This window comes from Corvus hawaiiensis, chromosome 12 (genome assembly GCF_020740725.1).
Source record: "Corvus hawaiiensis isolate bCorHaw1 chromosome 12, bCorHaw1.pri.cur, whole genome shotgun sequence".
In the NCBI taxonomy this organism is placed as follows: Eukaryota; Metazoa; Chordata; class Aves; order Passeriformes; family Corvidae; genus Corvus; species Corvus hawaiiensis.
The window spans coordinates 1,692,457-1,718,219 of NC_063224.1; the positions used below are offsets into that span (position 1 = coordinate 1,692,457).

Consider the following 25,763-nt stretch of genomic DNA (forward strand, 5'->3'; position numbering starts at 1 on the left):
CGACGGCGCCGCTCGATGACGTCGCGCCCGCCCCGCCGGCCGCCGCCGCCGCCATGTTCCGGAGCCTGCTGGTGGCGGCGGCGCAGCGGCCGCAGGGCTCGGCCGGGCCCCCCCGCACCGCCCCCGGGCCCGGGGCCGCGGCCGAGGCGCTGGAGGCGCAGTTCAGCTGTCCCATCTGCCTCGAGGTTTTCCACCGCGCCGTCGGCATCGCGGGCTGCGGGCACACGTGAGACGGGGCTCGGGAGGGGGCGGCGGGGACCCCCGGGCTGGGTCGGCCCCGGGGATGGGCGCGATGCGAGCGCTGGGCGCTGTCCTGGCCGTGGGATCCTTGCGGGCTCTCTGCCCGGTGACCCCAGCCGGCACCGGCACCGGCATCCCCAGCCCGCCCCCAGTCAAGTACCGGGACCCCCAGCCCACCCCGGGGATGGTCCGGTACCGAGACCCCCCCCTTCCGCCCCCAGCCAAATACCGGGGCCCTCATCCCATCCCACACTGGGATCCTCATCCCACCTCTCCATCCCACAGTTGGAGGGGACAGGAATGCCAGGATAATTGGATTTTGGGGACCGGGCTCCTTTGGCGCCTCTGGGCTGCTAGGATTCCTTAGCCCTTGGATTCCTTTGCTCCTGGGGATATAAGGACCTTGGAAGGAGGTGATCCAGGCTCCTGCCTGGCCTGGATCCTCAGCACTGACTTCGTTTGGCTCCTTTCAAATCCCACCTCGGAGCAGTGGAATCTTCTGTGCGTGCAGGGAGCTCCTTGGGGACCCAGCCCCTCCCAACCTCCCCCTTCCCGCAGTAGGGACGCTGATCCCTGGGTTTTGGGGTGTTCCGAGGAGCCCGAGGGGTGCCCCGCTGGGATCCCGCCGTTCCCGGGGTGCTCAGGGCCGCTCTGTGCTCCCAGGTTTTGTGGGGAATGCCTGCAGCCCTGCCTGCAGGTGCCCTCCCCGCTGTGCCCGCTCTGCCGCGTGCCCTTCGACCCCAAAAAGGTGGAGAAGGCTTCCAGCGTGGAGAAACAGCTCTCGTCCTACAAGGCTCCCTGCAGGGGCTGCAGCAAGAAGGTAAAGCTGCCTGTCCTCTCTGTCCCCATCCTCCCCTGGAATGTGTCCGGAGAGGGAGGGGTCTGGGGGGGCTCAGCCTGGAGCAAAGGAGGCTCAGGGGGGACCTTGTGGCTCTGCACAACTCCCTGACAGGAGGGGGCAGCCGGGGGGGTCGGGGCTCTGCTCCCAGGGAACAGGGACAGAACCCCTGAGGATCCCTGCAGCCCCAAATCTCCGTCCTGCAAGGAAGGACAGGCGGGTGCAGCGTTCCCACTGCTCTGCGTCATCCCACGTGGACCAGGGGTCACTCCCACCTCAGCTGAGCAAAGCCAGGGCAGGAGCTTTGTCCTGGCTCCTGACAGGTGTTCCTGCACCTCCAGGAATGTTCCTTGTCCTCCTTCTCCAGGTGACCCTGGCCAAAATGCGCTCTCACGTCTCGTCCTGCGCCAAGGTGCAGGAGCAGATGGCCAACTGCCCCAAGTTTGTTCCAGTTGTCCCCACATCCCAGCCTATTCCCAGGTATTCCTGTGCCTCGGGTGGGGAAACGTGTCCCTCCTTGCATGCCCTAAAATCCAGGCCTGTGTTGTGCCTTTCCCTGGGAGGAAGATCAGCACCTTTTCCCTCGTGGCACGGCTGCTCTGGGTTTCGGAGCGTGGGGTTGGGATGAAGGATCCACCAAAGCAGGGAATTGGGGTGGGAAGGGGCTGGGCTGGCTTCTGCTGGCACAGAACTGCTGGGTTCGTGTGGAAGGAGTCAATCCAGCCCCTTCCCTGGGGGTCTGAGCTCATCCTTGCTCTCTGCAGCAACATTCCCAACCGCTCCACGTTCGTGTGTCCGTACTGCGGGGCCCGGAACCTGGACCAGCAGGAGCTGGTGAAGCACTGCATGGAAAACCACCGGAATGACCCCAACAAAGTGGTGAGTGAGCCATGCTGGGATGGCTGGGACAGCTCTGGCAAGCCAAACACAGCCCAGCTGCTGCAGCATCCCAGGCCACAGCACGGATGTGTGTGGGAGCACAGCTGCATTCCAGCTGGTTTAAATCCCTCTGGGAGCTGGGATCTGTCTCTGCTTTGGTAGAGGCTCCCTGGAATGAGCTGCCTCCATCCCCCTGTTCCTTCAAACTGGGTGGTGCTGGATTTCCTCTCCCTGTTCGCTCTGGGTTGACCAAGGTGGGGAATTTGGGATCTTCAGCACAGGAAGGACATGGAGCTGTTGGAGCGACTCCAGAGGAGATCACCAAGTTGATCAGAGGGATGGAGCAGCTCTGCCATGAGGAAAGGCTGAGAGAATTGGGATTGTTCAGCCTGGAAAAGAGAAGCTTCAGGGACACCTAATTGTGGCCTTCCAGGACCTTCAGGAAAGGTGGAGAGAGGCTATTGACAAGGGCCTGGAGTGATGGGACAAGGGGAATGGATTCAAACTGCCAGAGAGTTGGTTTGGGTTGGATATTGAGGAGGAATCCTTCCCTGTGAGGGTGGGCAGGCCCTGGCACAGGGTGCCCAGAGCAGCTGTGGCTGCCCCTGGATCCCTGGCAGTGTCCAAGGCCAGGCTGGACATTGGGGCTTGGAGCCTGTCAGGGGGGACACCACTCACCTGTCTGGGAGGTCCCTGTGCAGGTGCCACCATTCCGTGTCCCTGTCCCCGCAGGTGTGCCCGGTGTGCTCGGCCATGCCCTGGGGCGATCCCAGCTACAAGAGTGCCAACTTCCTGCAGCACCTGCTCCACAGGCACAAGTTCTCCTACGACACCTTCGTGGTGAGTGTGACCCTCAGCCAAAAAAGGGGAACCCCTCTCCGTGTGTCCTTTGCCAGGAGGTGAAACCAGCCCTTCCCTTCCCGTGCTGGGGTCAGCCTATCCCGCTGGGATAGGGACACGGGAATCAGGTGGCACACGTGTCCCACCCCACGTGTCCTCACGCACCAGGAGGAGAGGGAATTGTTCCTGCACTCCACAAAATGGGTTGTTCCACTAAACTCTTCCCCTGAGAAATTCTAACACAAAACCCCTTTTCTTGGAGGTTTTGGGAGTAGGGGAGTGACCAGCCCAGCCCCAGTGTTGGGGGGGGGGGGGGTCTGGTTTGCTGCACGTGGGGGGTCCCTGACCCCTCCTGTGTGGGGAGCAGCTGTGATGGCTCAGCCTTGGCCTCAGGGAATGCTTTCATTGGATAGATGTCAGGGAAAAGAACCTGCAGCCATTAACAGAGGAACATCCCAACTTCAGGACTTGTGGTGTTGGATAAACCTGACCTGGAGCTCTGGAAAAACCCCTGGCCTTGCTAGAAAGCTTCACCCTTTGGCCTCAGCTTGTGTGGGCCTGTTCCATCCCTCCTGCCAGGTGTGAGATTCCAGACAGGAGAGGGATGTGGGCACAAAGGACACCCCAAAGAGCACGGGTGGCATTCCTGGGATGTGAGTGCCAGAGGAATGGAGGCTCCGTGGCACAACCGGGAGTGGGCAGGGCTCCATGGGGACAGCATGCCCTGGCTGTGCCAGCTCTCCTGAGCTCTCCTGCTTGATTTTCAGGATTACAACATCGATGAGGAGGCAGCGTTGCAGGCGGCCCTGGCTCTGTCCCTCTCTGAGAACTGAGGCTGATCCCTGTCCCTGCCCCGGCTCCTTTTGCACACTCCGGGACCCACGGAGCCCTCCGGAGCCCTGCTGCTGCCTCTGTTCCTGCTGCTCTCCGGGCAAATCCCACCTTGTTTAAGAAGGTGGAGCCTCTTCAATGTCACAGTGAGTGAGCAGAGACCTCTGGAGAGAGGAGCTGGCACCGCAGGGCTGGGATCAGTCCTTGGATGGGCATTTCATATCCGTGTTGGGAGCACATCCCTGTGTCCAGATCTATTTATGATTAGATGCTTCTTGGCACACTCGTCCCTGCTCTCTGTTGCAACAGAATAGGTACCTGAAACTGATAGAGTGGATGCAAAACACCCTAATTTGGGATTGGAATCAGCCATATCCTTTTAAAAAGGAGGAAGGCAGCACGGAGCATCTTTTTTTAAGCTCTCCAAGGATTTTTCTAGAGATGTCAGGCTGTCCTGACCGCCGTGCCGGAGGCTGGAGCTGCCTCCTTCACCTGAATCCCAGGATGAGACTGAACAGTGGTTCAGAGGAGCCCTCGAGGATGGCATCCAGCATCCAGGGAAGCCTTCCCCTTCCTCGTTTTGTACCGGCTCTTGGGATACCAAATGCTCGCGTTTTTCTACACGAAGCGGCGCGAAGCCTTTTCCACGTTTTCTAGAGCGGGATCGGAAGCCGTTCCTCTTCACACTGCAATATCCGGCACCCGGGACAAGAGTATTTTTATGGAACATTACTAAGAACGTTTATTTTTTACACAGATAACCCAAGCAAATGAACACGTGGATTGGGAATGGGGTGGGAAGCAGGAGGTGGATCCCGAAGCGGCGGGTTGGACTCTGAGGTGGGGGGAAGTGCAGGGATCATTCTGGGCCATTCCTGGGTATTTCTGGGCCACTCCCGGATGTTTCTGGGCCACTCCCGGATGTTTCTGGGCCTTTCCCTTTCCTCACCAGAATTCCTCTGCCTGTGAGGGAGCAGGCAGGGTCCTTGTGCCACGCTGGCACTCGGCACAGAGCAGCTGGATTGGATCCAGGTGCTGGTTGCCCATGGAATGTCTGTCCATGCAGGATCCCAGCCCCAACGCCGAGCTGCTTATCCCCCCAGAAATAAGGGATTGCATCCCCCTTTTCTAATCTCTCTCTGGGAGTAGGGCACTGTTGATCCAAGGTGCTCCACAGCATCTTGGTGACCTGTCTTGCCCCCCTGTCCCCTTCCTCTCAGCCTTGCCTGCTGCTGCTGGTGGAGTTGGCTCTGGAGGGCTGGGAGAGGGTGGCAGGGAGATGGCACCGGCTGTGGGATGAGCCCAGGGCTCCCAGTGGTGGAGCTGAGGGAGGGGGTGATTCCTGAGACCCACCGTGCTGCAGGGAAAAGGGGCGGGAGAGGCCCCCCTGTGCATCTCCCTGCTCGGGGAATTCCTGAGGTTTATCCAAAATCTGGCTCCAGCTCTGCTCTAGCAATACTGGCTTGGTTTTTATTTTCATTTTCATGACGATTTTGGGATCTGCAGCCCCATGAGGAGCGTGCAGGGAACCCTCTGCTCTCCCCTGGCAGGGCAGGGAAAGGGCTGGAGCTGTCCTGCTCCCCTTTCTGGAGCCAGGCTAGCGAGGAGGGATGGGAACTTCTCTTACCTGCCCGGCATTGCTGGCACCTGGAGGATGTTCCTGGTGGGATGGAGAACACTGGCATCTTCCAGGAGGGACCCGGGGGCTATCCCTGTCCTGTGCTCAGCAGGGACCCTCAGCTCCTGGAGCAACCTCCCTGCTTTTGGGCCAGCACTGTTAACCTCGGCCTCCCTTCCTTCTTTCCTCCTTTTCCTTATCCTTTCTGCCCCACAGAACCAGAGCAGGGGCAGCAAGAGCTGCTTTTGTAAAGCACTTTAAGGCCCCGGGTGTGAGGGGCCACGCCAGGCCGTGCCAGGGATCCCTGTGTGCCATGGATCCACGGATCCTGCTGTGCCCGGGATCCCGCCGGCCGTGCCCGCCAGTGTGTCACCCACCACTTTTTTTGCATAGTTAGAACTTTTAACGAGCCGTCCTGTTTTTTGAAGAATTAACTCGATGACGTATTTGTAGCAAACCATTTTTCTCAATAAAGGCAGTTTCATCCACGCCTGGCCTCCCCAGGGGGAAGCGCTGAAGGGATGCACTCTGAAGGCTTCGGGAGCACTCCGGGAGTACTGGGGATGTTTGGAGCGCTGGACTGTGAAGGTTTTGGGGAGTTCGGGAGCACTGGAGCTACTGGGAGCACTGGAGGTGTGCTGGGGACACTGGGGCGGTACTGGGATAACTGGGAAAGGTGATGCACTGGGGGGACTGGGGACACCGAGGGCACTGGGTAGCACCGGGGCAGTGGGGTGCTGGAGGCAGAGCGGTGTGGAGAGCACCGGGAGCGGTACCGGGACGGTACCGGGGGCAGAACCGGGAGCGGTAGCGGGACAGTACCGGCAGCACCGGCAGCGTCTGCGCATGCGCACTTCCTGCCCCATTCAAAAATGGCGCCCCGCAGGCCCAGCCCAGCGCTCTCAGGGGGCGGGGCCGCCCGTGGTCCGACCGCTGCCATTGGCTGTTGGGAACCGGGCGTTGCTCCCTCCACCAATAGCGAGGCGGGACCCGCCGCAGGCCACGGTCACGTGCGTGGCGCGGGGGCGGGGCCTGAGGCCGGCGGGCTGAGGCGGCGGCGATGGCGGCGGAGCTCGCGCTGGCCATGGCCACTTGCACGGCCCCCGTGAACATCGCCGTCATCAAGTACTGTGAGTGCCCCGGGACACCGGCCGCGGGACCGGCACGGGGCGGGGGCGGGCTTGGCACCTGTACGCGGGGTACGCGGGGCACAGGTTCCGGACGGTGCCGGGTGTGCCGTGTCCGGCTGTGCCGTGACAGGTGACACCGTGCCGGGCCAGGCCGTGCTGCGCCGTGTCCTTGCTTGCCGTGCCATTCCTAGCCGTGCCCTGCCATTCCAAGCTGTTCCATGCCTTGCCAAGCGCTGTTATGCCACGCTTCGCTGTGTCCGACAGTGCCGTTCCAAGCTGTTCCGTGCCATTCCTAGCCGTGCCCTGCCATTTCAAGCTGCGCTATGCCACTCCAGGCCATTCCGAGCCGTGCCATGCCGTGCTCTCTTGCAGGGGGCAAGCGTGACACCGACCTCATCCTGCCCATCAACTCCTCCCTGAGCGTGACGCTGCACCAGGACCAGGTGGGTCAGGGACAGGATCAGGGTCAGGGTCAGGGTCAGGTTTAGGGTCAGCCCCCCAGCCGTGTCCGGGGGTGCTGAGCCCCTTCCCTCTCTCCCCACAGCTCAAGACCACCACGACGGCGGCTGCCAGCCGGGATTTCACGGAGGACCGGCTGTGGCTCAACGGGAAGGAGGTGGACGTGGGGCACCCGCGGGTCCAGGCCTGTCTGCGCGAGGGTGAGCGTCCCCTGCCCGGGGGTGTCCCCGCTGTCCCCGCTGTCCCCTGACCCTGCTGTCCCCCCAGTGCGGCGCCTGGCCCGGAAGCGCCGCGGGGGCAGTGAGGACACGGCCGCGCTCAGCCTTTCCTACAAAATCCACATCGCCTCCGAGAACAACTTCCCCACCGCCGCCGGGCTCGCCTCGTCCGCCGCCGGCTACGCCTGCCTGGGTGCGTGTGGGACGGGGCACTGGCCTGGGGGGGTGTCCCAGCTCTGATTTGTCCCCTCCTTGGTGCTGCGAGGGGTGATAGGGGTGTCCCCTTGCTGTGACCTGTGTCCTGCCTGTGGCTGTGTGATGGGCACTGGAAGGGGGGTGACAGGAGTGTCCCGCTCCTCTGATGTGCGACCTGCATGTGGCAGTGTGGCGTGGAGGGTGCTGGGAGAGGGTGACGGGGGTGGCTGGGGCGTCCCCTCTGTTTGTGCTCCGGCTGGCCGGGCTCTGTGGTAGCACCGGGAGGGGTGACAGGGGTGTCCCCTCTGCCTGTCCCCGCAGTGTCGGCGCTGGCCCGGCTCTATGGCGTGGAGGAGGAGCTGTCGGAGGTGGCCCGGCAGGGCTCGGGCAGCGCCTGCCGCAGCATGTTCGGGGGCTTCGTGCAGTGGCAGTGCGGGGAGCGCCCCGATGGCACAGACAGCCTGGCCCTCCAAGTAGCCCCCGAGACACACTGGCCGGAGCTCCGCGTCCTCGTCCTGGTGGTGAGGGGCTGGGAGGGCATTTGGGTGGGATTTGGGACTCAGGGGGCTCAGGAGGGGCCGTGTCCCACTGTCTGTGTCTCACCAGGTCAGTGGGGAGAAGAAGCCGATGGGCAGTACGGTGGGGATGCAGACCAGTGTGGAGACCAGTCCCCTGCTGAAGGTATGGGGACACGGGACTTGTCCTGCCTGGGCAGGGACAGGGTCCCCGTTCCCTTGGAATGGGGCTGGAGGGTGTGGAGTGACACCCAAAGGGTCACCAAATTGGAGTAACTGTGACCCATCTGCCATGGATGTCACCAAACTGGGGTGGCCACAACCTGTGTGCTGTGATTGTCACGGATTTGGGGTGACTGACCACAACCCACCTGCCGTGGGTGTCACCGAACTGGACTGATGGTGACCCCCATGCCGTGGCAGCACCGGGCAGAGGTGGTGGTCCCGGAGCGCCTGGCCCAGATGATGCGGCACATCCGGGAGCGGGACTTCGAGGGCTTCGGCCAGCTGGCCATGAGGGACAGCAACCAGTTCCACGCCACCTGCCTCGACACCTTCCCGCCCATCTTCTACCTCACCGACCTGTCGCGCCACATCATCGCGCTGGCACACCGCTACAACACCCACCACGGCCACACCAAGGTACCAGCGGTGCCCCGGGGGTGGCACGGCACCGTGCCCTTCCCCAGGTCCCCATGTCCCCCCCAATGCTGCCACAGGTCGCCTACACCTTCGACGCTGGCCCCAACGCCGTCATCTTCGCGCTGGCCGACACCGTGGCCGAGTTCGTGGAGGTGGTGAGGCGCAGCTTCCCCCCCGCCACCAACGGGGACCAGTAAGGGAATCTCACTTCTTACTGGGGGAGGCCTGGGGGGTTGTGGGGATGCGGGGACTGAGCACTCGCCGTGCCACAGGTTCGTCCGGGGGCTGCCCATGGGCTCGGCCGTGCTGTCGCAGGAGCTGGTGGCCGCCGTGGTCACCGAGCCGGTGCCGGGGGCTGTCCAGTACATCCTGCACACCAAGGTGAGGGGCAGTGGGGGCTGGGGGAGTGTGATGGGGGGCACACGGCCTCTGTGGGGAGGCTCTGACCCTGGCCCTGGCCCCGAGGGGGTGGTGGGACCCCATTCCTGTCCCCAGGGGTGTCCAGGGCCCCATCCCTGTCCGCATTCCTAGGGGAGTCTGTAGCAACCTGTCTACATCCCCAAGGGTGTGTGTGGGACCCCATCCCTGTCCCCATCCCCAGGTGGGTGTGCAGGACATTCCTGGACATGCTCCCTCTGGCACAACCCATGGGGTGACCTTTTGGGGTCCGTGGGGCCCAGAGCTGCCCCCCACCTGCACCAGGGGGGACCCTGGAGGCAGTGGGGCTCCCTGGTGTCCCTGACTTGTGTCCTGCCCCACAGCTCGGCCCTGGTCCCCAGCTTGTGGATGATCCCAGCCAGCACCTCCTGGGAGCGGATGGGCTGCCCCGGAGCCACGCCTGACCCCGGTGACACCCTGGGACAGCCGAGACACGCCAGGGGGGCTCTGCCGGTGCCACCAGCGGGCCTCAGGACCCTGAGCCAGGCCTGCTGCAAAGCTGTCCCCAGCCCTGGGGCAGAATGTGACCCCGGGGCTGGTTTTTACTCTTCTGTAAGGAAATAGAGGGTTCCTGGCTCCAGTGCTGTTTTGGTGTGTTGGGTTCTGCGTGTGGTGCTGGGGGGGAACAGCGGCAGCCGAAGTGGGGGGCAGGAGCTGGGGACAGTCCCTGGTGCTGATCTGTCCCTCTGCACAGCTCTGTCACCCCACATGATCCCTGTCCCCTTGTGTCCCTTGTGGGGCATCTCCTGTCCCATATGTCCCCAAGTTGTCACTGCTGGGGCTGATCCTGTCCTTCCACACGGCCCCTGTCCCTTGCACATCCCACATCCCCTGTCCCCTCCCTGTCCCTGGCAGCACAGATCCTGTCCCGTGTCCCTCAGATGTCCCCTCTGGGGCTGGTCCTGTCCCCCTGGATGGGGCTGATGCTGTCCCTCCGCGCCATCCTTGTCCCCCACCGTGTCCCCGCGGGGGCGTGGCCTGTGGGAAGGGGCGTGGTCAGTGTGAAGAGGGCGTGGCCGGCGGGTGGTAACGCCGCGCCCGCCTTCCGGGTCGGGACCGGCCGAGCGGAGCCGAACCCGGACGGGCCGGGCCCAGCCGAACTCCATCGGGCACAGCGGGCCGAACCCGCTCGGCTGAGCCAAACCCGACCGGGCCGGGAGCAGCCGAACCCGCTCGGACCGAGCCGAGCGGAGCCGGGAGCAGCCGAAGGCGCTCGGGCCGGCTCCGGTGCGGGCCATGGGGCAGATCGAGTGGGCCATGTGGGCGAACGAGCAAGCGCTCGCCGCCGGGCTCAGTGAGTGCGGGGGGCACGGGGGGCTGGGGGGCTTGGGGGGGCCGGGCACTTCAGAGGGTCCCGGGGCGCTGGAGGGAGTGAGCGGCCGGCGGGCTGCAAATGCTGAGCCCAGGGAGGGGATGCTGAGCGCCGGGGGTGCCCCCAGACACAGCCCCGGGGCATGGGGCGGGTCCCGGTCCCACCGACCGGGGGGTGCGGGCGGGAGGTGCCGGGGACGGCCGGGAAGTCCTGTCCTCCCTTCGCTTCCTCCTTTTCTCTTCCTCCTCTGCCCTCTCTTCCTCGGTTCATTCAGCTCCTCCTCCGCTCTCCTCTTCCTCCGACCACGGGGCCAAAAACCTCCCCCCAAGGCCTTGGAGTTCCCTGAATCCAGGGGGTCCCTCACGCAGCATCTCCCCGGCATCCCACATGTTGGAGTCCTTGTGGCCATGGAACCCCCCAGTTCCCTTCCCTGAATCCAGGGGGTCCCGCCTGTCAGAGTCCCCAGGGCCGTAGTCCCGGGTTTGGGGTTTGCGGGAGGCTGTATCCCATGTTGGGGGGTGGTATCCCGAGGTTGGGGTGCCATATCCTGAGTTACGGGTTGTATCCCTGGTTTTGGAAGCTGTATCCCAGGTTGAGGGTTTGTACGTTGGTTTGGGGGGTTGTATCGTGGTTTGGGGGTCGGTATCCCGGGTCGGGGCCGTGTCCCGGCCGGATTCCCCCATCCCGGCTGTTCCCGCAGTCCTGCTGACGGGCGGGATCGTGGCCGTGGCGGGGCAGTTCAAGGGCTGGTACTTCGCGGCGTATTCCATGTATCCTTCCCGACAGCATTCCCGGGGCTGGGCTGCGGGAAAACCCCGTCCTCATCGGGGTGGGAGGCGTGGACGGGGGGGGGGGAGGGGGTCGGTCACATCCTCATCTCCCCACCCTGGTCCCAGCTGTGCTTTCCCTGCCCCACACAGCCCCTTTTTGGGATGCGGGTTGTTCCTTGGGGCTATTCCCGGTCCGATCCCGCCTTTCCTTGACCCCCCCCCCGGCAGCGCGGCAGGCGTCCTGGTCTGCCTGCTCGAGTATCCCAGGAGCAGGCGGAAAAAGGGCTCCACCATGGAGAGGTGGTGAGTGGTGTGTCCCCCCTGCAGCCCTGGAGCTCCTGGTACCCCCCAAACGCAGGGATGTGGGAGCAGTGGGCTGGGAGCAGAGCTGGATCCCACGGGTGGGTTCCTTGGGGTGATCCTTGCGGAGATTGGGGTCCTGGGTGGGGACACCTCGTGTGACCCCCCCGATGTCACCCTGCAGTGGCCAGAAGTACCTGACAGCCGTGGTGAAGCTGCTCGGGCCCCTCACCAGGAATTATTACATCCGAGCCATCCTCCACGCTGCGTGAGTGGGGTGCGGGGTCGGGACTGGGGGCTGGGCTCCCAAACCCCCTCTGAACCCCAAATCTCTGTCACAGCCTGGCTGTCCCCGCCGGTTTCCTCCTCTCCACCATCCTGGGCACCGTCTGCCTGGGCATCGCCAGCGGCATCTACCTGCTGGTGAGTGCTGAGGGGCTTTGGGGGGCTTTGGGGGGCTGAGAGGAGGAGGGTACCCCTAAACCCATGGACTAGTACTCCCATGTGAATTCCAAGAGCTTTCCCAGACTGAGCTGCAGGAAAACCCCATCCCAATCGGGGTGGGAGGCGTGGACAGGTGCTCACATCCTCCTCCCCCGATTCTGGTCCCAGCTGTGCTTTCCCTGCCCCAAACAGCCCCTTTTTGGGGGTGAGGGTTGTTCCTTGGCACTATTCCCAATCCCACAGGCCGCAGTTCGAGGGGAGGAGTGGAGACCCATCGAGCAGAAGCCCCGGGAGCGGCCGCAGGTGGGGGGCACCATCAAGCAGCCCCCCAGCAACCCGCCGCCCCGGCCCCCCACCGACGCCCGCAAGAAGCAGCCAGAGGTGGGGGGGCAGGAGAACCCCATCCCTGTGGAGGTGGAATAACAGGGGATCCTCCTGCCCTGCTGCCCTGCTCCCGCTCCTGCTTCCCAGCTGCTCCCAGATCCACCCCAGGCTCCTGGGGATCCCCCAAACCCTGGGGGTGCTCAGTTCCTTGGTGGGGCCCCAGCTCCTGGTGATGCTCAAACCCCTGGGATCATCAGTTCCCCCGGGCTTCCCAGCCCCTCAAGGGATTCCCAAATCCCCAGTGATGCTCAGCTCTTTGTAGGATCTCTGTCTTCCTGTAGGGTCTCCAGCTCCAGGGGTCCCCAAATCCCCAGTGATGCGCAGCTCCCAAATTCCCAGCAATGTGGTGCTCCCTGTGGGGTTTCCAGCCCTTGGGGCTTCCCAGCTTCTGGAGATTCCCAAATCCGTGGGGATGCTCAAGTCCCTATGGGGTCTTCAGCTCCTAGGAACTCCCCTGCTCGTGGACCTCCCCAAATCCCCAGGGACGTTCAGCTTCCTGTGAGGTCTGCAGCCCCCAATGGCTTCCCATCTCCTGAAGATCCCCAAATCCTTGGGGATGCTCAGCTCCTTGTGAGTCTCCTGTTTCCAGGGGCTCCTCAGCTCCTGGGAAACTCCAAATCCCTGGGCATGCTCTGCTCCCTGAGAGTCCCAACTCTCCAAGCAGCCCCCAGTTCCCCAGGGATCCCCAAATCCCTGTGGAGCACAGCCCTCAGGGGATCCCCAGTGCCCCGGGGGGATCAGGCAGCTCTGCTCCAGCTCTCCCTGGTTTTTGTCACTTCCGCAGCTGCAATAAAAAGTAGGAAAGGCACCGGCTGCCCCTGCCTCCTGCTCCAGGGGGGAGCCTCCTGGGGCAGCTGGGACAGCACTGGGGGCGTGTTTTGAGGACAAACAGTGCGATTATGGGCAAACCCGGGATGGAGATGTGCAGAGTGCAGCCATTGCAGGGTCCCCTCCCAAAATCCTCACGGACCCAGCAGTGGGGTGGAACGTGGAGGGCCCTGCACTGGAGCTGCGCAGCGAGTCCCAAAGGAGCCCCCAAAACCTGGGATAACCCCCAGCAGGGAATGTGGGGAGCATTTCCCTCCCCAGTGCCATCCTGGTGTGCTGCAGGTGCCAGATTCTTGATCCCACTGGGATCAGCAGCTGTTCCAGGTCCCCCTCTGCCCCCTCCCCACACATTCCTTGGGGGGTGCAGGTGTCCCAGGGCACCCCCAGGTGCTGCCAGCACAGGCAGGGTGGCCCTGGCGGGTGGCACCAGGTCTGTGGGATGTGGTGCCTGGGGGCAGAGCCATGGGAAAGGTGCGGGTGTTGGGATGCCAGGGCTGGGTCCCCCCTGGGGCTGGGGGTGTGGGGCACCCCTGTGCCCTGCCGCCCTCCCCATCACCTCCCAGTTCACCCTGCCCTGCTGCACTGGGTTCACTGGTGCTCTGCCCACCGTGCAGGGGCTGAGGGGTGTCCCACAGCTGGGCATTGCCCATGCGTGTGCCTCTATCCCTGCACCCCAATTCCCAACATCCCAGTGCCCTGGCTGGGAACAGAGCAAGGACTGTGCCAGGGGTTGTTGGCTTTTATTTGCAGCATTAAATAGCACTAGAGAGGAGACAATAAATAGCTTTTTTTGGGGGAATAAATAACCAGCAAGCACCAGGGCAGCACTCACAGGGTCTGGCCAGGGGGACCTCGAGCACCGTGGGGCGATGCTGGCCCCAGAGTCGCAGCCGTGGCCGGGGGTCAGCAATAAATAGGGGGTACAAAAAGCCCCCCGGCAGCAAGGCTTATAAATAACTCATAAATAACGAGGGGAGGGGACACCCTGGCGGGGTCGGGTGCTCTAAAACAAGCACGGGCGGGGGCCGGGCGGTGACACGGTCACGCTTCGGGGCGGCGCGGGCTCAGCGCGCCGTGCGGGGCAGGACGCAGGTGCAGCCCACGGGCACTCGGATGTAATCCACCTCCAGCGCGACCAGCCCCAGCCCCGCGGGCCGCGGGCAGGGCTTGCGCCGCAGCACCAGCATGGTCTGGTGGATGGTCACCGAGTTGAGCGACGTCGTCTCCCGGCCGGTCTTCACGTCCACGCAGCCGCTGCACAGGCACTCGGCGAAGGCCAGCTTGCGCGGGTAGCGGTTCTCGTCCTCGTCGATGCTGCGGGGACACGGCGACACCTTCCCTTGTGCCACCGGCTCTTCCCGACTGGGATCAGCCGGTGGAAAGGGCGGGGGAAGGGACAACCGAGGTGTTGTCGGGGCGCGGCGGGCACTCACCGGTAGCGCCACGGGGAGATGGAGCGCTCGTGGGGCTCGCTGCGGAGCCCGGCGCGCAGGGACAGCGCGGGGCAGGCGTGCGGGCGGTGCCGCCGCAGCCGCCGGGCCTCCAGCCGCTCCAGCGCCGGTACCAGCTGCACCGGGACGTGGCGGTCCCAGCGCAGGCTGCGGCCCAGCAGCTGCGCCGGGGGCTCGTCCTCCAGCTCGGCCCCGCTGTAGCAGCGCACGGGCGAGTGGGCAGAGGCACCCGCGGGCCGCCGCAGCGCCCGGCACTGCCCCAGCACCGCCAGCACGGCCAGGGCACCCAGCCAGCCCTGTGGGGACAGCAGAGAGCGTCAGCGAGAGCCGCGGGGACAGGCACACAGCCCCAGGGACACCCACGGGGACAGTCGCACCCGGCCAGGGGGGTTTGACGGGAAGGGACCCAGCACAGCCCTCCCCAAAATGTCAGTGTGCACCCCCACGGCACCTGGGGCGTGGGCATGTGTGTGTCTATAGATCTATATATCACCCATCTATATATCACCCATCTATATATCATCTATCTATCTATCATCCATCTATCTATCTATCATCTATCTATCTATCATCCATCTATCTATCTATCATCTATCTATCTATCTATCTATCTATCTCTATCATCTATCATCTATCTATCTATCTATCTATCTATCTATCATCTATCACCTATATATCTCTATATATCTATTTCTAGATGTCTCTGTATGTACAATCTATATCTGTATGTCTATATATAGTATCTATCTTCTTATCTGTAAGTAGATATCTATATATCATCTCTGAATCTCTATGTATCTCTATATCTAGATAGTTATATATCTGTATTTACCTTTATCTCTCTCTCTATGTATATCTATATCTACATCTAGCAAAATATATTACCTCTATCTTTCTGTCATCACTATCTATATCTTTATATATATATATCTGTAAGTCTATACCAATATATCTCTATATCTCTCTCTCTCTCTCTCTCTCCCTATATATCTATATCTATATATTTCTAGGGGTGTATGCCACCCCTAGAAAAATAGCACACTCATGTACAGACATGCACGGACGCACACAATGTCCTCCACACTCACACATGCATATATATATACGTATAAACACACACACACACATATATATATTTATATATATATGTATACATATATACAGAGAGAATACACACACACACACATATATATATTTATATATATACAGAGAGAATATATATATGTATACATATATACAGAGAGAATATATTATATATATAATATATATAATATATATGTATTATATATATTTTATATATCTGTATGTGTATATATATATTATATATTTTATATATATGTATGTATATATATGTATGCATATATACAGAGAGAATATATATATAATATATATAATCTATTATATATATATGTATTATATATTTTTATATATATGCGTGTATATATATTTTATATATTTTATATATATGTATATATATTTGTACATATATAGAGAGAATATATATTATATATATTATATATTATATGTGTATTATATATATTTTATATATATATGTATGTATATATACGTATACATATATACAGAGAATACACATATTTTTACATATATATTTTCATATATATATATTCACAGAGAGAATATTTATATATGTATACAAATATACAGACAGAATATATGTATAATATATATTATATATATATTATATATTTTATATATATGTATACATATATGCAGAGAGAATATATATATATATAATATAATATATATTATATATATGCATGTGTATATATATATGTAAACATATATACAGAGAGAATACACGCACACACATATATATATGTACAGAGAGTATATATATATATATATATATATATATATATATATATGTGCCCACACACAGTACATGCACAGAGGTATCACACCCTCCACCCCAAAAGCCCAAAAGGTGGCACAGGTGTGCAGGACGTGCACACACACACACACACACACGGGGCTGTACACACACACACACACACACGGAGCTGTACACACACACACACACACACACACACACACACGGGGCTGTACACACACACACACACAGACACACACACGGAGCTGCACACACACACACACACACACACAGACAGACACACAGAGCTGCACACACACACACACACACACACACACACACACACACAGAGCTGCACACACACACACACACACACACACACACACACACGGGGCTGTACACACACACACACACACACGGAGCTGCACACACACACACACACACACACAGACAGACACACAGAGCTGCACACACACACACACACACACACACACACACACACACAGAGCTGCACACACACACACACACACACACACACACACACGGGGCTGTACACACACACACACACACACGGAGCTGCACACACACACACACACACACACACACACACACACACGGAGCTGCACACACACACACACACACACACACACACACACGGGGCTGTACACACACACACACACACACGGAGCTGCACACACACACACACACACACACACAGACACACAGACACACACACGGAGCTGTACACACACACACACACACACACACACACACACAGACACACACACGGAGCTGTACACACACACACACACACACACACACACACACACACACACGGGGCTGTACACACACACACACACACACACACACACACACACACACGGGGCTGTACACACACACACACACACACACACACACACACGGAGCTGCACACACACACACACACACACACACACACACACACGGGGCTGTACACACACACACACACACGGGGCTGTACACACACACACACACACACACGGAGCTGCACACACACACACACAGACACACACACACGGGGCTGTACACACACACACACACACACACACACACACACACGGAGCTGCACATACACACACACACACGGAGCTGCACACACACACACACGCTAGAGAAGATGCATTTCTCTACAGACAGAGGGCCAGCACACACCTATAGACCCCCACCCCTACAGCCGGAGCACACCCCCCCACAGAGGCTCGCGGTGCCCGCAGCGCTCTGGGCATCTCTGCACACCCACGGAGAGCATCACACCCCCCCAGAGCTGTGCACACGCACAGACACGTGCACAGAGCACGGAGAGCTGTGTAAAACACAAAAATAGGTGTTCTAGATAATGATATCTACTATATAATATACACGATAGTATGTATCTCATACCACATACAAACACAATATAGAATGTAGGTAATTTAATATACATAATGTGATATGTAGTACATAGTATATAGTATATAGTATATAGTATATAGTATATAGTATATAGTATATGGTATATATTATATATATCCAGCAGCACACGTATATGTCCTTATATATATGTTATATATTATATATTGTATATTATGGATAATATATAATATACATGATAGTATGTATCTCATACAATATATAAACACAATATAGAATATATATAATTAATATACATAGTGTGATATGTATTATATATAATATATAATATATAATATATAATATATAATATATAATATATAATATATAATATATAATATATAATATATTATATATATACAGCAGCACACGTATATGCCCTTATATACTATATATAATGATATATATTATATAGTATATATTATATTGTATAGTATATATTGTGTATATATATATACACAATAGTATGTATCTCATGCAATATATAAACACAATATATTATATAATTAATATACATAATGTTATAGCTATAATCTATAATCTATTATATAATCTAGGATCGATTTATTATCATATATTATGTATTATATATTATATATTATATATTATATATTGTATATTGTATATTGTATATTATATATAAAATATTCTATATTCTATATTCTATATTCTATATGTGTATATATCTCCATGCATATATAGCACAGTACACATACACACATAAATATATATTTTATATATATATGTGTCTGTATGCATAGACGTGTATATAGTTTTATATTTATTCATCTATTTATATATTTATATGTTTGATACCACCCCACAGGAGTAGCAAATGTCTGTGCACACACACACATCTGCAGGTAATCCTGTGCAGACACTGCCTGTGCATGCACACCCACACTGGCACAGAAAACACCTGTGAAATATAAGGTAAAGGATAAACGACCCCCGGAAATAGAAACAAATAATAGAAAGAAATAACAGAAAGAAAGAACCTGAATAAAGAAAATATAAATAACAAATAAATAAATATAGAACTAAAATAGAAATAAAGGTAAATACAATGAGTAAATGGAGTGGAAATAAGGATAAATAAATAAAATAAAATAAATTAGAAATAAATATAAATAGATATATAAAATATAAAAATATAAGCATATTTTTAATATTTAAGGATGTAAAATTAACATAACTATAAATAAGTAAATAAATATAAAAGAAGAGATAATATAAAGAAAAGGATAATGTAAAGAAATAGAGACTATAAATATCAATATAAAATGAACTAGAAAATGAACATAACAAATAAAAATAACATCGAATTGAATATGAATATTAAATCATGTCCCTGCAGTAATAAATAAAATCTGTGTGTGTTGATAGTGCACACACAGGTGGGGACAGGGACAGCACCCAACAACTCCTGTGCCCACGGCTGCCAAACACACACCGGGACCCCTCTGTGTGTGCACAGGGCTGCTCATGGAATGCGGGCTGTGATCCCACCCATCACAGACATACAAACACATACAAACACATATAAACACGTATAAACACGTATAAATACATAGAAATACATACACACACACAGAGCACTGGCACAGGTGTGCCCACCCTGAGCTGGGAAGGCTTTGCACACCCCCACGCCTGGGCACAGGTGTGCACACACCGACACACATAAATACACACACACACACACACTCATTAACATCCCCCCAGATATAAATACAGATAAAACCACAGAGACATAAAAACACACCCACAGAGACACAGAACCCTGCACACGGCGTGCAACACACACACACACACACGTAATAAACACTCACACAGAGCACCCTGCACATGACAGGGAGCACAGATAATGAACACACAGACACACACACAGATGTGATAAACACACAGAGAGCCCTGCACATGACAGAAAACACACACAGAGCCCTGCACAGGACAGAAAACACACACAGAGCCCTGCATATGACGTGTAACACACACACATCATAAAAACTCTCTCACACACACACAGAGCCCTGCACATGACAGAGAACACACACAGAGCCGTGCACAGGACATAAAACACATATAATGAACACTCTCACACATAAAACACACGCAGAGCCCCGCACATGGCGTGTAACACACACACAAAACTCACGCACACAGAGAACCCCGCAGACGGTGTGTGACACGCACAGAGATAAAACCACACACGCACCTGATGAACACACACAGAGCCCTGCACATGGTGTGCGACCCTCACATAAAGCCCTGCACATGGTGTGCGACCCTCACATAAAGCCCTGCACAGGACACGGCACACGCGAACACACACACGCCCCCTCCCAGCACCTCTCCCAGCCCCACATTTTCCCCTCTCACCCCCCAACATCCCCCAGGCCCCCCCAGACCCCACGTTACCATCAGCCAGATGTCGAGGGACCACGCCAAAATTTGGGGAGGGGGGGGGCGGGGGAACACGCCCAAATTTGGGGAGGGAGCGCGCCAAAATTTGGGGGGGACCCCTTGGGAAGTGCAGCCCCAGGGATGAGGCGGCCGAGTGGCAGCGCCGCAGCCGCCGCCTCCGTTTTATAGGGCCGGGCAGGTGATGTGCACACACCTGGAAACTCCAGCTCCAGGTTCCTTCCTCCTCCCCGCGGGCCGGCACTTCCTTCTCCGCTCCACGTGTGCCAGCCGGGAATACGGGCGCCTCACACCTCCAGAATTTTAGCAGGGAGGTGGGAAGGGGCGTCCAGGGCTGCCCTGGTGACACGGGACGGGCATCCCCCAGGCCGTGCCCTGTTGCGTCACCCGCACCGTGAGATCACCACAACATTCCCGGGCAGAAATCCCAAATTGGGCAACCTGGGAAGAGCTGAGGGACTGTCATCACCCCCTGCTGGGACTCCGCGCTCCAGAATGGCCCCGCGGCCTCCAACAGCACCAGGGGGATGCTGGGCTCATACTGGGAACAAGGAGCAGGGCTGGAGGATGGGAAATCCCAGGGACCCCAAAAATTATTCCTGAAACGAGAGGGGTTTGTCAGGGGCAGCCCCAGATACCCCCCACTAACACTTCACAGCAGTAGGACACTGGGAACAAGGAGCCTGGGAGATCCATTGGGACATTCAGGGCCCCCAAACGTCGTTCCCTAAATTAGGGGGATTTATCAGAGGGACCCCTCGATGACACCAGGCAGGGCAGAGGCTGCAGAGCCCCCCCAGTCACATTCCAGTGGGATACTGGTTTCACACACTGGGTGCTCCCCCAGGAAACAGAGCAGCTTTTCCATATCCACAGAGCTGCTCACGTCCCAAAAACCCCCAAAGGGAGGGGAGTACAGACCCCTCCCTGCCCCCAAGGCAAGGGAGATGCAGAGAAGAGCAGGAAAAGGAAAAACTGGTTATCAAAATATTTTATTTCAGGGAGATCCCTCCAAAAAAAAAAAAAAAAAAAAAAAAAAAAAGAAAAAAAAAGAAAAAAAAAGGAAAAAAAGAAAAAAAAAAGAAAAAACCCAACAAAAAAATAAAAGGAAAAATCAAAGGAAGAAGGACCCTCCTGGCAGACGGACATGCCCACAACACCTGCAGGGCTCCTGGGAACTCAACTGAACCGATCCCCTGCTCCAAAGAAACGACAGGTCATTCCCGAGGGGACTGAGGCAGGAATATATATATTTTTTTCCTGGGGGAGGAGGGGCGTTGCCAGCAGTTCACAGCAGTTTTCGGCTCTCTCGGCACACGGGACTAGAACTGCATTGCTGAAGACACTCAACACACAGCAGGGCTAACTAGGAGAATACAACTCGAGGCTAGCAAAGAGGAGAGGGGACACAGGAGAAGTGGGAGCACCCCACAGGGCTGGAGTCCTCTGTGCAGAATTTACACGGCTCCGGAGCCCTCCCGGAGCCATTCGTCGCGGGCCTTCCCGGCTGGACAAAACTTCCTTAATTTTTTTGTTTTGTGTGGGTTTTTTAAAAAGAACCGCGGCCAAAATGAAGACAGGAACTGCAAAATCCCAAAGCAGCCGCTTTTTCCACTATTTATAAAAACATCAACAGTCACTACGGGGCACGGCCCACTATACTTTTCCCGGGATTTTGGCCCGTTTGCGGGCGATGGCGTCTTCCACCGCCTTGAGCTGCTTCAGGAGCTCCTCCCGCCGGGACAGGGTGCTGGATTTGCTGCCCTTGGCGGCCGCAGGGCCCGGCTCCGAGCCCTTGCCCGGGACACTTGTGACTTTGCTGGAGCTCTTGGACTGAGGGGACAGCTGGCGTTTCCTGCAGGGAGAGAGGGAGATGGGAGTGAGAGGAGCTGGGAACAGCCCAAAGGCATCGGCTGCACGGGAATCCAAGGTACAACTGAGCCCCACTGTCCACACTAAACCATACTGGAATCATGGAATTTGTGTTGGAAAGGACTTTAAAAATCATCTCTTTCCATGGGCAGGGACACCTTCCACTGTCCCAGGCTGCTCCCAGCCCCAGTGTCCACCCTGGCCTTGGACACTGCCAGGGATCCAGGGGCAGCCCCAGCTGCTCTGGGCACCCTGTGCCAGGGCCTCACCACCCTCACAGGGAGGAATTTCTCCCGAATTCCTGAGTTAAGCAGAGTATCAGGAAGTGCCAGCACAGGAAGTGCCACATGTAGCACATCGTTCCAGGAGCAGGTGGGAGAAAGAGGTTGGAGACAGGAAGCCTTGGGTTGAAAACTGGCTGAAAGAGTAAAAAAAACAGCTATTCCACAGGGATTCCCAGGATTAAACTCGGCGCCAGCTCGTGGCTGCAGGGAGCAGCTCCCTGTGAGACACAGAGGGGAGAGGAGCCCTGGAGCGTTCCCCCAGTCCCAAATCCTTCAGCCCCTTCCCTGTGATGTTTGCCCCCAGAGATCGTCGGAGAGGTGGAAAAAGGCAAAGCAGCAGCATCTGCTGAGGGCAGGGAGGACTGAGGGAGCTCCAGGTGTGTCCCACATGTTCCACAACCCTCCAGCCCCCGGAGCCACACAGCCAGCCCTGCACTGGGACATTCCCAGTGCTGCAGCGGGCACAGCTGGGCTGAGCTGGTCACTGGTCAGCTGCACGGGAAGGTGCAAAGGCAGGGCTGTCCCTGCCCTGCCCCGTGCAGGGGACACCCTGAACACAGCACAGCAGCAAGGGGAGCAGCTGGGGGTGTGCCAGGCTGGGAAAAGGGGAATCGGGCACTCCTGTCCAGGAGGAGCTGGGCAGGGGAAAGGGGTTGTACTCTGTTGCTCGTTAACAGCACGCTAATGAGCTGCAGGGGCACGGGCTGAGCTCACTCCTGACCCACTTGGCTGCTGGTGCTCCTGCTCTTCTCCCAGCAGCAATGGCCCAGCTGGAGGCTCTGCACGAAGCCCTGGCACCGCTGGCACCCGCCCAGGCAGCTCCGTGTCCTTCATGTGTGCTCCATGGCAACTGGAACTGCCGGCCTGGGAGAGCCTGGGAGGCGCTGGGAGCGGGGCTGGAGCCCCTGGAGGAGCAGGGCTGGAGCCCCTGGAGAGCTGTGTGGCCCGGGAGAAGCAGCAGCACTCACCTGTCTGCCTGTGCGGGGGAAGGTTTCGGGTTCTGACCCCGCTGCCGCTCCTGTTTGGGGGACGAGAGTCTCCCGGTCGCCTTCCTATCGCGAGAGCCTGGCGGGAGAGGAAAAGGACATTCCTTCATTTTCCTGCTTGCCACCAAGGCACAGGTCACCCCCTGCCTGCAGTGATTGACCAGATGATGCCCCAAAAAAAGCCAAGCTCAGCAGCAGCTGGAAGAACCTCACTGTTGTGCCCCCCACACCTCAGGGGGAGCAGAGAAGCCAGTCAGGGCTGTGCCCCACGGTCACCTGGACACACCACCTTCCACTGCCCCTCCTCACCTTCCAGCTGCTGGAATAAGGCTCTTCCATGGCATTTGGTGCCTGCAGAGCTGCTGGCTCTGGTGGCTCACAGGGTGTATTGGCTCCAGGAGGGACAGGCGAGGGCAGCTCTGCTGCTTTCAGAGCCAGCGGCACCCCCGTGTTTGTTCAGCACAGCTCAACTGCCAGGCCCTGCCCCAGCAGAGCTGCCCTGGGCACTCAGGGATGCTGGGGAGCAGCTGGGTTATCCCAGGAACAGACAGGGAATTCTACCTGGAGGGCAGCCTGTGGACCTGCTGCCCTGCACTGACCTCAGCTGGAGCAGCACTGCGGGAAGCAAAGGTGCCCAGCCCCTGGTGGCAGCAGCCCCTGTGTGTGCCAGGGCAGCCCTCTGCTCCTCAGGATGCACACTGGGACAGCCCCAGCCCACAGGCCCAGGTTACAGAACAGCTGACACACTCAGGCCACCACCACTGACCAGTTTGGTGCTGGGATGCCGAGGGGCTCGGTCCCAACTCAGCCAAGGGCATGTTTGCCACTGGATTTGGAGTTCCATGGCTTCGACTCCCCATCCCTGGAGTGTTCAAAGCCAGGCTGGATGGGCCTTGGAAGGTGTCCCTGGTCTTTGCTCCCTTCCAGCCCAAACCAATCTGAGCTTCCATGATTTGCTACAGCTTAAAAAGTGGTAACACAGAGACAACGAAAAGCAGAGGATGACATCGATGCCTCCCTAGAAGCTGTGCTGGCCTGGCCCCGTTGCTCGTGTGTGAACCAGACCCCAGTGAACTTCAACCTCAGGCAGTCCCTCGCAGGCTGCCCTTGCAGGAGGTGAACGTTGCAGGCTATTAGCACGGTTAATAATAGCGTTGCAGGTTATTAGCACAGAGCTGCTGCTGGCTGGCACCCAGAGTCAACAGGATCCACCTACAGCTGAGCCACCAGGGAAAACAACATCACGTGGCAGCTCCGACGTCACCAGCCGCCACCTCTGGCTGCCAACTGTCCCCCACCCCCTCTGCCCCTTGGCAGCCACAGCAAAGGCTGGAGGGTGGCACTGAGGTCCCTCTCTGTGGCTGCCAGCTTGGTTTTCCCAGCTGTTCCTGCTGCTGGGGAGGATTGAGGCCCAGGAGAGCACTTGGAAAGCCCAGGTCTTTCTAAACATCCAGGGCAGAGCGGGTTGCCCGAGGTGGGGCAATCAGCTCATTTCCCGGGATGGTGATGCAGGCAGGGATTGCATCCCTCCATCCCTGCTTGGCAGCCCGCGCTCCCTTTCGAAGCACCGTCACCAGCGCCGGGGTTCGGGGCTGGCGGCTGGCAAAACTCCGGGATGCACCAAAGGGAACTCCTGTGACTTGGAATCACGGAATGGGTGAGGTCTGGAAGAGAACTTCACATCATCCAATCCAAGCCTTAGCCCAGCACCACCATGGGCACCCCTAACCCTGTCCCCAAGTGCCACATCCCCACCTTTTTGAACACTGCCAGGGATGGGGACTCCCCCACTGCCCTGACAGTCTGTTCTAATCCTTTCTGGGAAAAAAATCTTTCCTAATATCCAACCTAAACCTGATTTCTACAGCCACATCCCAGGCCAGCAGCAGCGAGCAGGAGGCCATGGGGTGGATGAGTCAAAGCCAAGGGGTTATTTTTTTTGGAGAGGACTTCCAGGGACACAGGGGAGCCACACTAGGCACAATGTGGGCACACCTCTGCTTGTGTTTTCGCAGCAGGATGGTCAATATAGCCCCTTTATCTGGTGGCAATCCCACTGTGAGGTTTTGGAAGGACTGCAATGGATCTTTCCAGCTGCTGGAAAGCAGGAGCCCGGGCTGGCTGATGCCTCACCTCTGTCAGGTGACAGGTTGGCCCGTTTGGCTGGAGGAGAGGTCGGCCTCTCTTTGTCTGCTGGCTCGTATCTCTTCCTGCTTCCTTTGTCAGCTGCCTGCAATGGAATTAAAACAACAGAGCTGAGCAGCCACTTCCCTCTGGAGAGGGAAACAGGCACAGCCATCCCCTGGGATGTGCTGCCTGGCTCCTGCTAACCCCTTTCCCAATGAACTCTGCACACACCAGTCCCAGCCATTCCCGAATCCACGTAGCTCCCAACCACCAGAAGCCAACAGCAACACTCCCCTGCACTGGGGCTAACGCTGCACTAATTTCAGCACAGGAACGGGACAACAGCAGCTTTTTGGGATGTTTTTTTGTCCAGCAGCACCAAGGATAGCAGATGCGAAGCAGGCATGTGGAGCCGTGCCTTTTTGCAGGCTGTCATGTATCACTGCACACTCCTCCCTCCGGAGCAGCTTCCTGCCTCTGAT

The 25,763-nt window shown here is 57.1% G+C and overlaps 5 protein-coding genes across 7 annotated transcripts in view; 3 read left to right on the plus strand and 2 right to left on the minus strand.

Moving 5' to 3' along the window:
- Positions 1 to 32: 32 nt before the first annotated feature.
- Positions 33 to 5,734, plus strand: RNF166 (ring finger protein 166). Its single transcript, XM_048316595.1, has 6 exons — positions 33 to 226; positions 904 to 1,060; positions 1,446 to 1,558; positions 1,843 to 1,957; positions 2,690 to 2,797; positions 3,565 to 5,734. Exons 1-6 carry the CDS (start codon positions 54 to 56, stop codon positions 3,628 to 3,630), a joined length of 732 nt encoding a protein of 243 aa, XP_048172552.1. The 5' UTR covers positions 33 to 53; the 3' UTR covers positions 3,631 to 5,734.
- Positions 5,735 to 6,276: 542 nt separating this feature from the next.
- MVD (mevalonate diphosphate decarboxylase) lies at positions 6,277 to 9,423 on the plus strand. The gene is made up of 10 exons (XM_048316892.1): positions 6,277 to 6,376; positions 6,749 to 6,819; positions 6,921 to 7,035; positions 7,103 to 7,246; positions 7,570 to 7,769; positions 7,855 to 7,929; positions 8,187 to 8,405; positions 8,483 to 8,598; positions 8,678 to 8,786; positions 9,167 to 9,423. Exons 1-10 carry the CDS (start codon positions 6,307 to 6,309, stop codon positions 9,245 to 9,247), a joined length of 1,200 nt encoding a protein of 399 aa, XP_048172849.1. The 5' UTR covers positions 6,277 to 6,306; the 3' UTR covers positions 9,248 to 9,423.
- An 83-nt stretch (positions 9,424 to 9,506) lies between these two features.
- Positions 9,507 to 12,861, plus strand: LOC125332201 (cytochrome b-245 light chain). 2 transcript variants are annotated; one of them, XM_048316894.1, is made up of 6 exons: positions 9,980 to 10,137; positions 10,856 to 10,925; positions 11,154 to 11,228; positions 11,410 to 11,493; positions 11,567 to 11,648; positions 11,913 to 12,861. In XM_048316894.1, exons 1-6 carry the CDS (start codon positions 10,080 to 10,082, stop codon positions 12,090 to 12,092), a joined length of 549 nt encoding a protein of 182 aa, XP_048172851.1. In that variant the 5' UTR covers positions 9,980 to 10,079; the 3' UTR covers positions 12,093 to 12,861. The 2 variants fall into 2 exon arrangements, with proteins under 2 accessions (XP_048172850.1, XP_048172851.1); XM_048316893.1 differs by lacking the exons at positions 10,856 to 10,925; positions 11,154 to 11,228 and having other exon boundaries at positions 9,507 to 10,137.
- Positions 12,862 to 13,614: 753 nt separating this feature from the next.
- On the minus strand, positions 13,615 to 20,651 carry IL17C (interleukin 17C). The gene is made up of 3 exons (XM_048316896.1): positions 20,010 to 20,651; positions 14,315 to 14,628; positions 13,615 to 14,195 (listed from the first exon to the last, which is right to left on the minus strand). Exons 1-3 carry the CDS (start codon positions 20,010 to 20,012, stop codon positions 13,946 to 13,948), a joined length of 567 nt encoding a protein of 188 aa, XP_048172853.1. The 5' UTR covers positions 20,013 to 20,651; the 3' UTR covers positions 13,615 to 13,945.
- Positions 20,652 to 21,245: 594 nt separating this feature from the next.
- ZC3H18 (zinc finger CCCH-type containing 18) overlaps positions 21,246 to 25,763 on the minus strand; it is a 42,859-nt gene continuing 38,341 nt past the window's right edge. For both annotated transcript variants that reach the window (XM_048316825.1, XM_048316824.1), the window contains 3 exons: positions 25,288 to 25,384; positions 23,137 to 23,233; positions 21,246 to 21,867 (listed from right to left, as the gene is read on the minus strand). In XM_048316825.1, the coding sequence (XP_048172782.1) occupies positions 21,669 to 21,867; positions 23,137 to 23,233; positions 25,288 to 25,384 (393 nt within the window). In that variant the 3' untranslated portion in view covers positions 21,246 to 21,668. The remainder of the gene's footprint in view (positions 21,868 to 23,136; positions 23,234 to 25,287; positions 25,385 to 25,763) is intronic.